Genomic DNA, 15592 nt, shown 5'->3' with positions numbered 1-15592 from the left:
CATTGGGGTCCGTGGTCCTATTATATTTTGGGACGTCGGGCATTCTGAATTTCTTCGGGATGGGGTTCAGAGCCGCACTCAGTGGGAATGGTTTCTATATGAACTTCATTGAATCTATGCCCTTTAGAATAGGGGCGCGCCCGGGATCTGATCGACCCTCGAGTTATAAGTCTCTACCCTTTTATCGTTATCTTCTATCTTCTTTTTGCTGATTCAATTCTTTTGGTGAGGTCCTCGAGCATCTTTATAATAGTGGGGGTTTGTTTCTGACCCGTTGTTGCTCGATCTCTCCGGTACCTGCTCGATTCGAGGAGCCATTTCTGGTGATACTGTGCTTGGGGTTTTTTGGTGACTTTGTAGCTAAACAATAGCCATTTGTTGTGCTTGAAACATTTCAAAAATGACTTGAAGACTAACGTCTCTTTCCTCACCGTGCACACTTCCACTGGTAGGAGAGCTTACATCGACATGCACAACATTCTGCTAGCTCACGTCAATGGGGATTTGTGCTGGTGCCTCCCCTAGGTTTTGCGGTGGTATACCGGCATCTGCTGGTGCTACCCTTTGGTTTTGCAGTGGTAAACCGGCGTCTGCACCGTTTTCTCTCTAAAGCCCAATACCTCGTACCCTTCTTCACCTTGCTTCTTTTACTTGCTGGAACTTGTGTCTACATTCCTATTCTATTATTCCTTTTTACCATAAGAGTGGATAAGCATTCTTGCCTTAAAACTCCTTGTCAAGAACCTTACACCTTTTAGTACACACATGGTCTTCTGAAGATCTCACATTTACTCATCATAAGCATAATGTAAATCGAGTTCCTCTAACTCAATACTTCTATAGCTTTATCTCCTACCGACCATCTTTCTGAATATAGACATTGTTGTATTACGAATAAGATAAAATTTAGGAAATTAAGTTCTTACAACTGAGTTCTACCATACGATCTAGAGCAAGAACAAAGAGTGACAGTCCTAAATGCCCTATAGCCTCTTACTTATAAGTGTGGTGCATGACACACCCATAAACAAGACTCTACTAGACACAGCTTGTAGACTCCCTAGGACAAAACTACTCTAATACCACTTTTGTCACAACCTAAACCGAAGGGCCGCGACGGGCACCCGGTACCTTACTCAAGCGAGTGCCAACGTAACATATCATTCTTATTACATCATCATAGGTAAGTGGGGCAGAAGGGGCATCATGAGATAACCAAATTAAATTTGAGGGAATACCCGACATAGAATGACCTAATATGATATAGAAACTCATACCTATGACATAAGGGCTAATAAGGCCAATTGTGATCCATTATATACTTAAAATATAGGCCGACAAGGCCATACAAGTATTCGTATACATGACATCTGTCTACAAGCCTCTAAGAGTACACACTTAGCATAAAGGTCGGGACAGGGCCCCCACATACCAAACAATACGCGTCTAAATCATACTGACCAAACAAGCAACTCCGGAGCAAATGGAGCGCACCAACATCTTCCGCTGACCTGATAGCTTACTTGGAGGACTCTCAACCTATCTATCGGGACCTGCGGGCATGAAACGTACGTTCCTCAGGCAAAAGGGGCGTCAGTACGAATAATGTACCGAGTATGTAAGGTGCATAAATAAGTACATAAAAGACATGGAAGAAATATAGAGTAAATGACTCAACCTGTAAGTCTGGATAACTCTGTAAATTATGAAATACTTATAGTGTCATGCATATGCATATGAATGTCATGTCGTGCATAGGTACATGTGTTCATAACATCATCAAGCCTCTGAGGGCATCCCATCATATCATCTCGGCACACTGTAGACAAAATAATCAATATATACCAGATGATCAGGTGGTGGTGTGTATATAATGCTGTAACCTTTTCCCATATCACATATACATATATATATATATATATACATATATATGCATATATAACACTATCTGGTCATGGGTAAATGTAAATTAATGCAATGCATGAGAAGTACGTCAATAAAATTCCTCGGAATGTCATAAGACCATTATGCCCTTGATTAATATCATGAAGTAAACTTTATCAACTTACGTATTTTCTGAGACCTATGAACAGATGATAGAATAATATGCCACATGGGGAATCAAGAACATAAACATCTCTAATATTTCTATGAATAGAGTCATGTATGGAAATTATAAATTTGTTCGTTTCGTTTATGTCGTATGGATCATGCCAAAAGAAATAAGGGATAGCCTTAACATACCTGAGCCGATTCTCTTGACAATCTCTTTAATATATGTCAATTGCAACAAATCACGTAACAACGAGATTGGAGTAGGGAAAAATTAGCATGATATTCTTGAGAAAGATTGTACTGTGCTTTCTTAGAATTGCTTCTCACGCATAATCGGATCTTGTACAAAGTTTGTTGAAGTACACCCGTCATTTAACGAATATGACCATCTTCAATCTTGAAATTTTAAAGAAGTCTTTTGTTGTGCTAATCACCCAACATTGCTGGTCAATAATTAAAGTGGCAAGAATGCCATAACTTCCTTCATTTTCTCCAAGTTACAATATTATCTAAGAGACCAAGCAATGGAAACAACCAAGAATTCCATACGTGTTTTTGTAGGAATTTGGTAAGAACTTTTAAAGAAATCACGTTGCTAACTTTTCAAAAGCTCACATCTGATTGTATTGAAACTATTAGAAGGGAAGTGTCTTGTAATTAATCATTTTAGGTTGCCATCTATCTAAAATGACTAAGAGTCATTGTCTAAGAAGTGGCTTGCTGCCACATTTTACTTTAGTCTTTATTCAAAGACTTCAATTAATCCACCACTAATTATTAATTAACTAGGTAATGTTCCATTAACCAATAATTAAGTAATGTTCCATTAACCAATAATTAACCCCAGACCCCACTTGTGGGATTACACTGGGTTGTTGTTGTTGTTTAAAATACGATTCACTTTTTACATACCTTATACACCTTACTATCATGGTCATGTAGTACCTTGTATGGCACTAGTCCATAAGTACCAGGTATTTTAGCTCGGGCCGTATTTTATCCCAAAATGTCAAACTTTGACGAAAATTCATTTTCTTTGATTTTCTTGGCCTCTCATGTTCACGAATTTACTCATCACTTATTTGAAATAGCATAATGCTTATAATCTCCAAACAATCTTGTCCTTGAACTGAAGTCAATTATCTTACGACAATTTTATGTATAATACTACAAGGTGTAACATCGTCGTAAAATAATACTGCGGAGCGTAACATCGTCGTAATGTAATATTGTGGAGCATAACATCATCGTAATGTAATACTGCAGAGCGTAACATCATTGTAATCTAATACTGCAAGGTGTGACATCATCGTAATATAATACTGCGGGACATAATATCGATGTAATACTACGGGGCGTAACACTATACATATCTTCTCTATATGTTAACATATGTACATTGATTGATTCTTAAATACATATCATTTCTATATGTTGAGTTGTTAACGGATACATGACTTGGCAAATCTTCTCTATGTGCACTAATGTGGTCATATCTGTGTTTTATGATTAGTTAGTACCATTGATGTGTACTTTTGCAACTTATGAACTGATCAGGTTGTTAGCAAGTATCATTGGTAATTTTTGTCACTATTACCTCGCCGAGGTTAGTTATGATACTTGCTGAGTACATAAAGTCGGTTGTTGTGACAACTCGACCAGTTGTCTCATGAGTTACCACTCTGTTTTCCCCTATTTTAGCTTTTTATGCTTCGTTATCCGTGTTTTATGTGATCGGGTTGATTAGTTTGATTTCGAAGAGGATTTGATAAGAAATGAGACACTTAGTCTCTTTTAAGAAGGCTTAAGTTGGAAAAGTCAACCGGATATTGACTTATGTGTTAGAAGGCTCGGAAGTGAGTTTCGATGGTTCAGTTAGCTTCAGTAGGTGATTTGTGACTTAGGAGACGGTCGAAATGGGTTTTGGAGGTGTAGAGAAGATTTAAACTTGAATTGGCAAAGTTGATAGTTTGGCGATTTCCGGTTGATAGGCAAGATTTTGATAAAGGAGTCAGAAAGGAATTCCAAGAGTTGCAGTAGCTTCGTTGTGTCATTTGGGATGTGTGTAAAAAATTTTAGGTCATTCGGGTGAGATTTGATAGACTTTTGATCGAAAGCATAATTTAAGAATTTTTGGAGTTCTTAGGCTTGAATTCCCTGTTAATTGGTGATTTGATGTTGTTGTGAGTGTCCCGAGGTTTTGAACAAGTTTGAATGATGTCATGGGATGTGTTGGTGCAATTGGTTTAGAATTCCAGGAGTTCCGGGATGTTTTAGGCCAAAATCATAGCTGTAGCAGGTCCAGAAGGGTTGTAGGCCTCAGAACCCACCCGCGCGGACAACACGAAAGGAAGTGCGGCCGCGGTATGTGCTGTGCGGACCGCACAAAATGAAGTGCGGCCGCGGTGGTTTTGTGCGGGCCTCAGTGGTTTTGTGCGGACTGCGGTGCTTTTGCGCGGACCGCGGTGGTTCTCTACCGACCGCGGAGGCTGAAATCTGAGGGGTACTCTATAAAGACGAGGTTTTGAGTTTTATTTAATATTTTGACCTAGAGAGCTCGGATTTTGGCGATGTTTCGAAGGTTTTTCAAGAAATTCATCGGGGTAAGTGATTCTAACTCAGATTTGGCTAGAGTACATGAATCTATCATTGAATTCATCATTTAATTCATGATTTGGGATGGAATTTGGGAAGAAAATTGTGAAACCTTTCAAAAATATAAAATGATGATTTGAAGGACCAAATGGTATCGGAACTGGATAATTTTGGTATGGTCAGACTCATGAGAGTATGAGGATTCTGAAAATGTAAATTTTACCCGATTTTGAGATGTGGGCCCGGGGCTCGGGTTTTGCTAATTTCGGGATTTTTGATATTTTTCAAATGTTTTCGCTTGGGCTTTGTTCCCTTAGCATATTGTGACGTATTCGTTCTGATTTTGGATAGATTCAACGCACGTGGAGGCCAATTCGAGGGGCAAAGGCGTCGTGAGCTAGGGAATTAACCGGTTCGAGGTGAGTAATGATTGCAAATGATATCCTGAGGGTTTGAAACCCTGGATTGCATATCGTAGTGCTATATTGAGGTGAGACACGCGCTTGGTGATGAGCGTGGGGTCTTTTACTACTGGGGATTTAGACTTGGTCCGTCCCGACTGGTGATTTTACCGTGTATTTGACTGAAACTTATTTGTTATCATCATGATTTGGGGCTAATTGCCATATTTGGGCTTCGTGCCAACTATTTGAACCCTTCGGGGATTTTGACTGATTTTCCTCACTATACTTGTTAAAAATCGTATCCTAGGTCATGTTTCTCTCTGTTTAAATGATTCGAGCCGGTTTTGTCATACTATTCCTAAATGAGAGAAATTTGTGGGATGAGATCCCTATCTTCTATTATTGTGCCCGAGAGGCTGTTAGGTTAATGACTGAGAGGGGTTGAGAACCCAATGGTGAGGATATGATATATGTTATGGATCGGGCTGCACGCCGCAACAATACTTATATGGATCGGGTTGCACGCCGCATCAATATAGCGCTTGGGCTGTAGGAGCCCCTCCGGAGTCTGCACACCCCCAGTGAGCGCAGTCGACTATCTTTATGGATCGGGCTACATGCCGCAACGGTTATTCTGATTTCTTTTATTATGAGAGATATATGGGTCGAGAGCTGAGAATGAGCACCAAGTGATGAGAGTGAGCCCGAGAAGCTAACACTGTTCTGAGTGATTGACACTGTGCTCGAGGGGTGGATTTCTACTTGTTATTTACCTATTAAATTACCGTTTTACCTGATTTAAAGAGATTTCACTTGCCGTCTTCACTGATTTAATGCTTTAAGTGATTTTTACTGCTTGATATAGAATTGCTTTGTGCCTTTACGTGTTTTCTTGCTTTCAACCATTATTTATGATTATTACTCACTGAGTCGGAGTACTCACATTACTTCATGCACCGTGTGTGAAGATTTAGGCATCGCAGAGTACGCTCCTGAGTGCTGATCCTCCCAGCCCAGGTAGTGTTTTCGGAGACTACGAGGTAGCTGTTGGCGTCCACAACCCCGTGCCTCCCTTATCTTACTATTTTCATGTCCTTGAACTTCTGTGTTGGATTTCATATCTAGTAGATCGGTATCCTGATTTATTAGTTACTCATGACTTGTGACACCCCGGTTTGGGCCGTGTCATAATGGTTCTTACTGAGGTTATCATTAATTCCGCAAATTATGGATATTATATCATGCTTTAGAGCTATTTATGATATTTAACTATTTAAAAGAGGTGTTCTGTTTGGTCTGGCTGACCTTATCTTCACGAGAGATGCCATCATGACCGGGTTCAGGAATTGGGTCGTGACAGTTGTACTAATACTACACTCTGCACTTAATTGTGCAGATCCAGGTGTTGGACCCAACTGAAAGATGTTGTAGTTGTTGTCCAATTCTTGTTTCAGTCATAGGTATCTCAAATGAAACATAAATTTAAAGCAAGCAAACAAATGAATCAAAAGTATCGAATATCAAACCTTGAAGTGTTTTCAAATATCAATGTGCAAGATACAAGTGTCAAAAAGGTGTATAACATCAAACCAAGAGAGTTTGCCAAATATTCAGTTTCACCCAATATGTACGCCATGCCATCACACTAAAATAATCATATATCAAGATGAACCGAAGCTCCAAATCAAGTAGGGTCGAAACCCAATAGTCAAGAGAATCAATAACCATATTAAAAATGGCTTTCTAGTTCGTACTTAATACGGACAAGTTCCATAATTTAAGACGAACCACAAAATCATAGTCAAGATGGAAAAAGATTTTCAAGAGGCATGCCGAGATGAGTGACAAAGTCACTGGCACAAGAAGGACAAAGTCCCAACAAGGATGCAAAATGATCAAACAATCCGTACGAGTGGGCGATTTAATGAATATCTTGAAATATTGAGATAATTCCAATACAACGATATAAAGTGAAGAGAAAGGAAGCAAAAGTTCAAGTTATTTCCAAATATCCAGCAAGTACAGAGATTTCAAGATCAAGTTTATACACAAACCTTGGTATTTTACCATAATATAATTCTACCACAAATTTAGGACATTCGAATCGTCAACGCCATAGATCAACCAAATCCGTCCACTTCCTCAAAAACTTCTCCTTAGATTTTAAATGGGTATATATATCTTAAATACAAAATAAAATATCTATATAAGTACAGTGATTTCAACATGTCGAACTAAACATGATATTGGTAAAAATTGCCCTAAGTTTTTAAAATATAAATTCTGGACAGTACCACTGTCTTGTGTTGTGGCTCAGTTTGAAGATGTAAATAGAAAAATTAGAATTTTTTGTCTTCATGAAGGTTGTGGATATATGTCTTGGGGTTCCATATACATTTAAATCATCTCAAGATAAGTTTCGTACAAAACGATATGCTAAAACTAACAATGGTACATGTAAAGATTGTAAAACAAAACTAGGCAGCACCTACCCTGTACTTCATCACCCCTTTTTGGATAAATAAAGCAAAATTAGGTTTTAGAGCCTAAACAAAAGTTATAGAGTTATAAAATAAATTTTTAGGAAAGCTTGACTTACTTAAAACAGAGTTTTATACAAGGAGATATAATAAAAACACTAATAGTTGTCTAGTGTATAAACATATTTAGTAACTTACCACAAAAGAGAGGAACAACTTATGGTTTAACAAGAATAATACTTGATGCTTGGCTTAGTTGAAGAACCTGGAAGATTTGGAGTAATATTTCCAAAGATAAGAAGGAGAGAGGATTGGGATTTTCTTTGTCATGAAGGAATGAAATGAGAGGTGCTTGTGGAAAGCTATGTCGTAAAAGATATATATTACTTAGATAAGGATAAAGAATTGGGCTGGTCAATATACTTACTTTATATTCTACTAATTTAACAAAAATAATAACAAATGTATTCTACATAACAAAACCATGTCACCTCCTTATAAATATGACCACAATGTAAAATAAGCAATTTTCAAATATCATCAAACTCTGTTTTAGGAAGAACAAAGTCAAATATATCCTTGCTATAAAGATATGTTCGATTGATAATGCAAATATTAGTTTAATATTTTTGGGTGTTACATGAATCATGTTATAGATAATATGTAGGTTAATCTTCTATTCAAGCATGATAATTACTATTTTGTGGCGTATTTGTCTAACCTGAGATATAGTAGTACACCTCACACGTGCATACACCTTAGCATGTTACGTTAATCAGTCCAGAGTATGTGATTTGATGTTTGTTATTCATATACATATATTCTTGTATATGTTTCTTGTGTGATATGGAATGGTTGGTAGCGCATGAGTTGTCCGTGCGGGTTTGAGCTATGGTAGCACGTGAGCGGTCCGTCCGGTTGATATATTTTGATACGTGAGATGTCCGTACAACTTGTGGATAAGGATCCATCCCCCTAGGGTCATCCTCTCATATTTCTCTCTTGATAAGTGGTATGAGAAAAATTGATCAGTGTTTGGGTTTTTGCATATTTTCTCTATTTCCGATGTATATATGTTTTATCGCATATCTTCTCCATAAGCCATTCTTAGAATGTATACATTCCTCTTTATGCATATCTTTTCAATATGCCATTTGATTGGGAGGTGAAGGGACAATACAGATCTTCTCTATATGTTAACCAGTGCACATTGATTTGATTCTTAAATGCATATCTTCTCTATATGATGAGCTATTAACGGATACATGACGTGGCACATCTTCTCTATGTACACTGATGTGGTCATTTATGCATTTTATGATTAGTTGATACCATTACTGTGTACTTGTGCAACTTATGAACTGAGCAAGTTGTTAACGAGTATCATTGGTAATTCTTTCTAATATTACCTCGCTGAGGTTAGTTATGATACTTGCTGAGTACATGAGGTCGGTTGTACTCATACTATATTTTGCACTTAATTATGCAAATCCAGATCTTGGACCCAGCTGAGAGTTGTTGTGATTGTTGTTGAGCTGCTGAAAGACGAGGTAGACGAGGTAGAGTTGCATTCTGACTGCAGTCCTTGATGTCTCTTTCCATTTCAAATACCGTTGTTGTTATTTAGACATTATTTTCATTTCGTGATTCTGGACTTGTATATCTATTATAGAGCTCATGACTTTGTTTTGCCAGTTCCGGGAATTTTATGTATTGACGCAGTGTGATTTTGATATTTGGCTTTAGGCTTGTACTATTTTCGTAATTTTGTTATCTTATTCCGCTATTGTTATGCTTGGGTTGCCTAGCATGTGAGTTAGGCTCCATCACAATTAAATGGTCATTTTGGATCGTGACAGTGATGGGTGGGGGAGGTTTCTAGAAAAGTAGACGAAAGAGGAAGAGAGTATGGGGAAGAATATGAAGGGGGAGAGGGGGTTTATGAAGAAGACCAAAGGGAAAGAGGGGGGTTTTTAGCGCTTGTAGCGATTCCAAATTGCCTAAAATTTTAAGTTCTTAAAGTATGCTAACGTATCCTAAACACATTATCTTATGTGATGTTGGCTTGAGTAAGTTTTATTTGATGATTGACAAAAGAATACATATATGAACCAGATCCATACATAGTGTACACATGACATGGGCAGATTCAAGCACAAGGCAAACACGTAAAGGGAATAAGCATAAGTGGTTATATCTGATATCTCCTGAACGAAAATGTTGCGTAATTGATAAGGAGTAGGACTCTTTACTTGAAGAGAACTGTATCCCAGATAAGTGAAAAGTTAGAAGTTGAAGATAACTAGAACTCTTCCACCATAAAAGAGTAAAGCATTAGAACTCTAGTTATTTCTTATTCTACTAACTCTATAAATATCAGTGGTGTTCTCTTTTATAGATAACACACAAACGTTGAAGTGAAACAAGAATTTAGAGCAAAATAGCAAGGCATTTTGCAAGTAATTCCTGTGTATTTCAAGTGTGCGAACCTGAAGCTACATGAACCAGATAGAAGAACCAGTTCCAAGTGTCTGTCTTTTATTCTAGTTCCAATATAGTAGGGCTTTTGAGTTGTACTTTCTCTAGAAACATTTGTACTAGATACTTTGAGTTGTATTGTTCAAGTTAGAGTTAACTTGAAGTTGTCGCAGCAGCCTGAGGCTGGTTACCACAAAGGGTTAGAGGTAATCCTTAGGTTTACAAGAGATTTGCAAATGCTATTTTTGGCTCAGTGATTTAGTGAAGTGTTGGGAAAAATCCTACTGGAAAGTAGGTCGTGGTTTTTTTACTTTTAAGCCAGGTGTTTTTCACGTAAAAATTCTTGTGTTCTTTACTTTCTGTTTTTATTATTCTGCAACTATAGTGTAAGGAACATGTAAGGCCCCAAAAAAATTTGCTAAGTAATTTAAGATTTCGTGGAGCCAAGGTAGGCTAATTATTTTATTTTGTATGCAAACGAGGATTAATGATATAATGAATATTAATTGGATATGGTAATATGTGTATAAGTCATATTATAAGTGATTTGGGGTCTAAGGAGAGGCCTAAGTCTAAGCCAAGTTGGAAAATTTAATGATAGACTAAAATTCCAAATGAGTACGCACAAGACCAAAGTTTGGACGAGCATATCTACATTTTTATAAAGATTTATGAAATGCACAGCCTATCGAATTAAAGCCCTTTGAGTCTAGATTTTAAAGCATTAAACCGATGCTCATTTGGATATGTAAAAAGAAAGTTATGACCATTTTATTGGACCTGTGTCATATACGCGGTTAGATGCGCAGCTAGTGCGCACCGCGCATATTTGAAAATTTCTACCTTGTGTGTGCGGCCCGAGCGCGTCCGTGCACATAGAATCCCTATAAATACCCCCAGACCGGGTATGGAGAGTTTCTAAGTCATTGTTTTGAGCTAGGGCTTCCTCCATCAAGGGGAATCTGTTCCATACTTCCCTCCCATGAACCAAGGTAATGTTTTTGGAGTATTTTGAGTTGATTTCTACTCCTAAATACTTATATTAACAAGGATTAATCTTGAAGTTCCATGGATTTCCATTCAAATCCCCAAATTGATCAAGAATACTACCAAGTGGGGATTCTCAAGATTCTTACTATAAGAGGTATGTCTACCATCTCTAACTACTCTATTGTGATTATTTATGTATGAAACATATGTTAGGACTCATGGGATGGTGATTGGAAGCCATAAGTGCCTAACCTAGGTTGTTTTGGTGTTGTAAAGATTGTGAACTGGGTTAATTAAGGAGATTGATGATTTGGATGTGAATTGTTGGGCATGCATGTGCTAACGGAAGTTAATGGTAGCCTAGAGATGATGGTAAGGTGAATCATTGTGTTGGCCCAAGAACAAGTGAAGTTTTGAAGAATGACAAATGAACTCAGTCATGGACCAGGTCCATCATGTGAAGCACAGTCATGATCAACATATACATGTGAGATGTACGTGAAGGAGATAAGTCCTACTGATCAAGCAGCAATATCTCCGATCTGATCGAAAAGGTTGTATATTGGATAAGGGGAGAAAGTTTCCTTATGTGAAGAGACCACAATCCGGATAAAAGATAGTGTTGGAGTTTGTGTTGTTCAAGGACTCAACTTCGATGGAAGATCAGCAATTGAGTCTTAATTAAATTATAATTACTAACTCATTAAATAACAGTGATTGTTCTCTTTTATAGGTATTGCACAAACGCAGAAGTTAAACTAAATTGAAAGCAAAAGAGCAAGACAATTTTGCAAGAAATTTATGTGAGATTTGAGTGTGCACTCCTGAAGCTACTTGAACGAGATAGAAGAACCAGTTCCATTGTGTTTTTTCATATTCTAGTTCAATTGTAGTAGGTGGTTCAAAGTTGTACCTTTCCAGCTTTCATAGAAGCAATCGTATTAGGTACTTTGAGAGTTCAAGTTATAGGCTAACTTGAAGTTGTCACAACAATTAGAGGCTAGTTGCTACAACGGGATTAGAGGTAATCCTTAGGTTTACAAAGAGTTTTGTAAATGCTGTTTTGGCTTAGTGATTTAGTGAAGTGTTGGGGAAAATCCTACTGAGTAGTAGGTCGTGGTTTTTTCACCTTTTGAGCCAGGTGTTTTCCACGTAAAAATCTCCGTGTTCTTTATTTTATGTACTTCTAATTCCGCAAATAGTAGTAGTTAGAACATCTAGAAGAACCTGGTTCTTCTAGATCAAAAATTGAGTACCACACAAATCACTCCCCTCTTGCGTGATATTGACACTTAAAACATCAATTGGTATCAGAGCAGGTTATCCTTGAAGAGGCTAACACCTTAGGAAAATATCAACATGAGTGCACCACCTGGGAATTGGGAAGGGCAATCCATTGCTAGGCCTCCACTTTTCAATGGTCAGTACTATTCCTGGTGGAAGAACATGATTAGGGATCACATCTTAGGAGAAGACTATGAGCTCTAGGACATAGTCACTGATGGTCCTCTAGCAACTACAAAGAAGAATGCTGAAGTAATGGATGTGCCTAAGACAAGGGCTGACTGCACTGCTGAAGACCTGAAGAAGTGGGAGAAAAATGTCAAGGCCAAGAAATGGCTTGTGTGTGGACTAGTTCCAGATGAGTATAGTAGAATTCAAAGCTGTACTACTGCTAAGGAAATCTGGGACACTCTACAAGTGTCTCATGAAGGAACACCTCAAGTGAAAAGGTCCAGAGAAACACTGTTATACTCCTAGTATGAGAAATTCACCATGAAGGAAGGAGAAACCATCCAAGAGATGTATACAAGGTTCACCACATTGACAAATGAATTTAAATCTCTTGGAAGGATTATTCTCGAAGAAGACAAAGTTGAGAAGATTTTGACCAGGGTTCTTCCAGTCTCTTGGAAAAGAAAAATCATTGCTATTTAGGAATCAAAGAACATTGCTACCCTCAAGCTGGATGAACTAATAGGAAACCTTACTGCCTATGAAATGAGAAGGCAGACCATGAAAATGGATGCACCTAAGAAGGAAAGAAGTCTGGCTCTCAAAATTGCTGAAGGTTCGGATCTGGAGGAGGATGGAATGGCTATGATCACTAGAAATTTCAAAAATTACTTGATGAGAGGAAAGGGTTCTTCAAGAGGTACAACCTACAACAAACCAAGAGCTCCTGAGAAACAGACCAATGAAGGCTGCTACAAGTGTGGTAAGACTGATCACATGATCAAGAACTGCCCTCAATGGGAAATTGAGTGGAAGAAGGAAAGGATTGAATGAAGGAGCAGGAAGAAGGAACATGTTCAACCAAAAAGGAATAGAGGATCAACAAAGGCTATGGTTGCTGCCTGAGGAGAAACATCAGATGAGGAATCGGAAGATGAAGCTAGAGATGAACAAGCTCTTATGGCCATAGGAGAATCAGATGATGAACAAGAGGTAAGTATTCTTCATCTCAAAGACAAGATTAAATTCTTGTCTAAAGAATGGTTGTCTGAGCTATTGTAAGATTTCATTGATGAGTTTGAGATAATTAACAATGAAAAGGAAGAGCTGTCTAGGGAATGTATGATCCTAAAAGCAAAGTGCAAAAATCTAGAGTCTAGGGCTAATGAGAGTGAAAGTGAAAATACTGAGTTGAAGAACCAGGCTCTTGACTTGACACTAGTGTCCTAGAACTTAGGTCTGGGAACTTAAAACTGAAACTAGGAACAGGAAAGAAGAAAGTTGATCACACTCATCTCACCCTAGAAAAAAACATAGGAAAAATGAAGGATGAGCTATACAGGAAAGATGAGCATATAAGATTACTAAAAGAAGATCTAGGGAAGGTAAAACATGAACTAGACAGAACTTGCAAATGGAACAAGGCTTCTGATGCACTCGTTATGGAATTCAAGCACCTAAGTGGGATCCTAAAAGCAAGTACCTCACTCTTCCTAAAAACAAAATTTGCACACATTGTGGCAAGACTGGGCATTACAAAAATAAATGTAATGTAAAAGAAAAGGCCAGTCAAAAGAATAAAACCTTTGTTCAAGAAAAAAATAGGCTGCCTAGGTGGGCTAGAAGGAATCTGATTTATCCCTTTGTCCATAGAAAGGGACCCAAACTAGTTTGAGTTCCTAAGACTAACCCTTGATTTCTTTTTGCAGGTCCAAGTAAAGGGAAGCAGCTAAATATGGTACATGGATAGTAGCTGCTCAAAACATATGACTGAAAGCAAGAACCAGTTCCTTTCACTTAAGGACTTAAAGGGAGATAATGTCTCCTTTAGAAATGGGAAGAAAGGTGAGATCATTGGGGTTGGAAAGGTAGGTAAGACAGACTCTCACTCCATTGAGAATGTCTACTTGATAGATGGCTTGAAATATAGCCTTATCAGTGTGTCGCAACTGTGTGACAGAGATAACCTTGTAGCATTCACCTCTACTAAATGCTTTGTGATTAATCTTACCACTGACAAGATTGTTTTGCAGGGAAAAAGAGTTAACAATATTTACATTGTAGATTTGTCCACTCTCTCAGAAAATGAACTATCCTGCCTAAGTGTGCTGGATAATGATCCCCTCCTGTGGCACAAAAGACTTGGTCATGCCAGTCTGAATCAGCTAAACAAATTGGTCTCTAAGGACTTGGTGATAGGGTTACCTAACATCAAGTTCAAGGAAGACAAAGTTTGTGAGGCTTGTGCAAGGGGAAGCAGGTAAGATCATCCTTCAAAAGCAAGAAAATGGTAAGCACAACCAACTCATTGGAACTGGTCCATATGGGTCTATGTGGTCCAATGAGAACCATGAGCAGATGTGGAAAGAAGTATGTAATGGTACTTGTTGATGACTATTCTAGATTTACCTGGGTACTGTTTCTAACATCTAAAGTTGAAGCATTTGACATGTTTACTGCCTTTGTTCGAAAAACTCAAAAACAATTAGGAAATCAACCTGCATCAATTAGGTCTGATCACGGAACTGAATTTGAGAATGCTAAGTTTGCTGAATTTTGTGATGAAAATGGTATAGATCATAACGTCTCTACCCCTAGGACACCTCAACAAAATGGAGTAGTTGAAAGAAAGAATAGGACTCTTGAAGACATGGCTAGGACTATGCTTCTTTCTAGTAAATTGCCCCATAGCTTCTGGGCAGAGGCTGTAAACACTGCATGTTACATTATCAATAGATGCATGACTAGACCTCTTGTAGAGAAGACTCCCCATGAGTTACTTAAAGGGATAAAACCAAATATATCCCATCTTAGGGCATTTGGTTGCAAGTGCTTTATGCACAATAATGGAAAAGACTCCCTAGGTAAGTTTGATCCCAGAAGTGATGAGGGAGTATTCTTGGGATATTCTTCACATAGCAAAGCATATAAAGTGTTCAATAAAAGAACTTTATGTGTAGAAGAAAGTGTACATGTAGTATTTGATGAAACTAACATTCTTTCTAAGAGATAGGAACACGAAGATGAAGCTATTGGATTGGTAAAGGATCTGACTGAAGCCTCAACACAAGTCAAAATGGCACCAAAAGAAGGAACAAGTGATGGAACAGGTTCTTCCATCCAGGGAAACCTGAC

General features: G+C 38.0%; 1 protein-coding gene across 1 annotated transcript; it reads left to right on the top strand.

Moving 5' to 3' along the window:
- Positions 1-12361: 12361 nt before the first annotated feature.
- On the top strand, positions 12362-12763 carry LOC138877374 (uncharacterized). The gene is made up of 2 exons (XM_070156982.1): positions 12362-12422; positions 12516-12763. Exons 1-2 carry the CDS (start codon positions 12362-12364, stop codon positions 12761-12763), a joined length of 309 nt encoding a protein of 102 aa, XP_070013083.1.
- The last annotated feature ends 2829 nt before the right edge of the window (positions 12764-15592 follow it).

Source organism: Nicotiana sylvestris, chromosome 9 (assembly GCF_000393655.2).
Source record: "Nicotiana sylvestris chromosome 9, ASM39365v2, whole genome shotgun sequence".
Lineage (NCBI taxonomy): Eukaryota > Viridiplantae > Streptophyta > Magnoliopsida > Solanales > Solanaceae > Nicotiana > Nicotiana sylvestris.
Note: the sequence above shows the minus strand (reverse complement) of the source record. Positions and strands in the feature narration are given on the sequence as shown.

Bases quoted from the DNA above. Each gene is read 5' to 3' on its own strand.
- LOC138877374 (XM_070156982.1), top strand. From the start codon at position 12,362: ATGAGTGCACCACCTGGGAATTGGGAAGGGCAATCCATTGCTAGGCCT. The intron at 12,423-12,515 runs GTCAGTACTATT...ATGGTCCTCTAG, and splicing joins TAGGCCTCCACTTTTCAATG to CAACTACAAAGAAGAATGCT.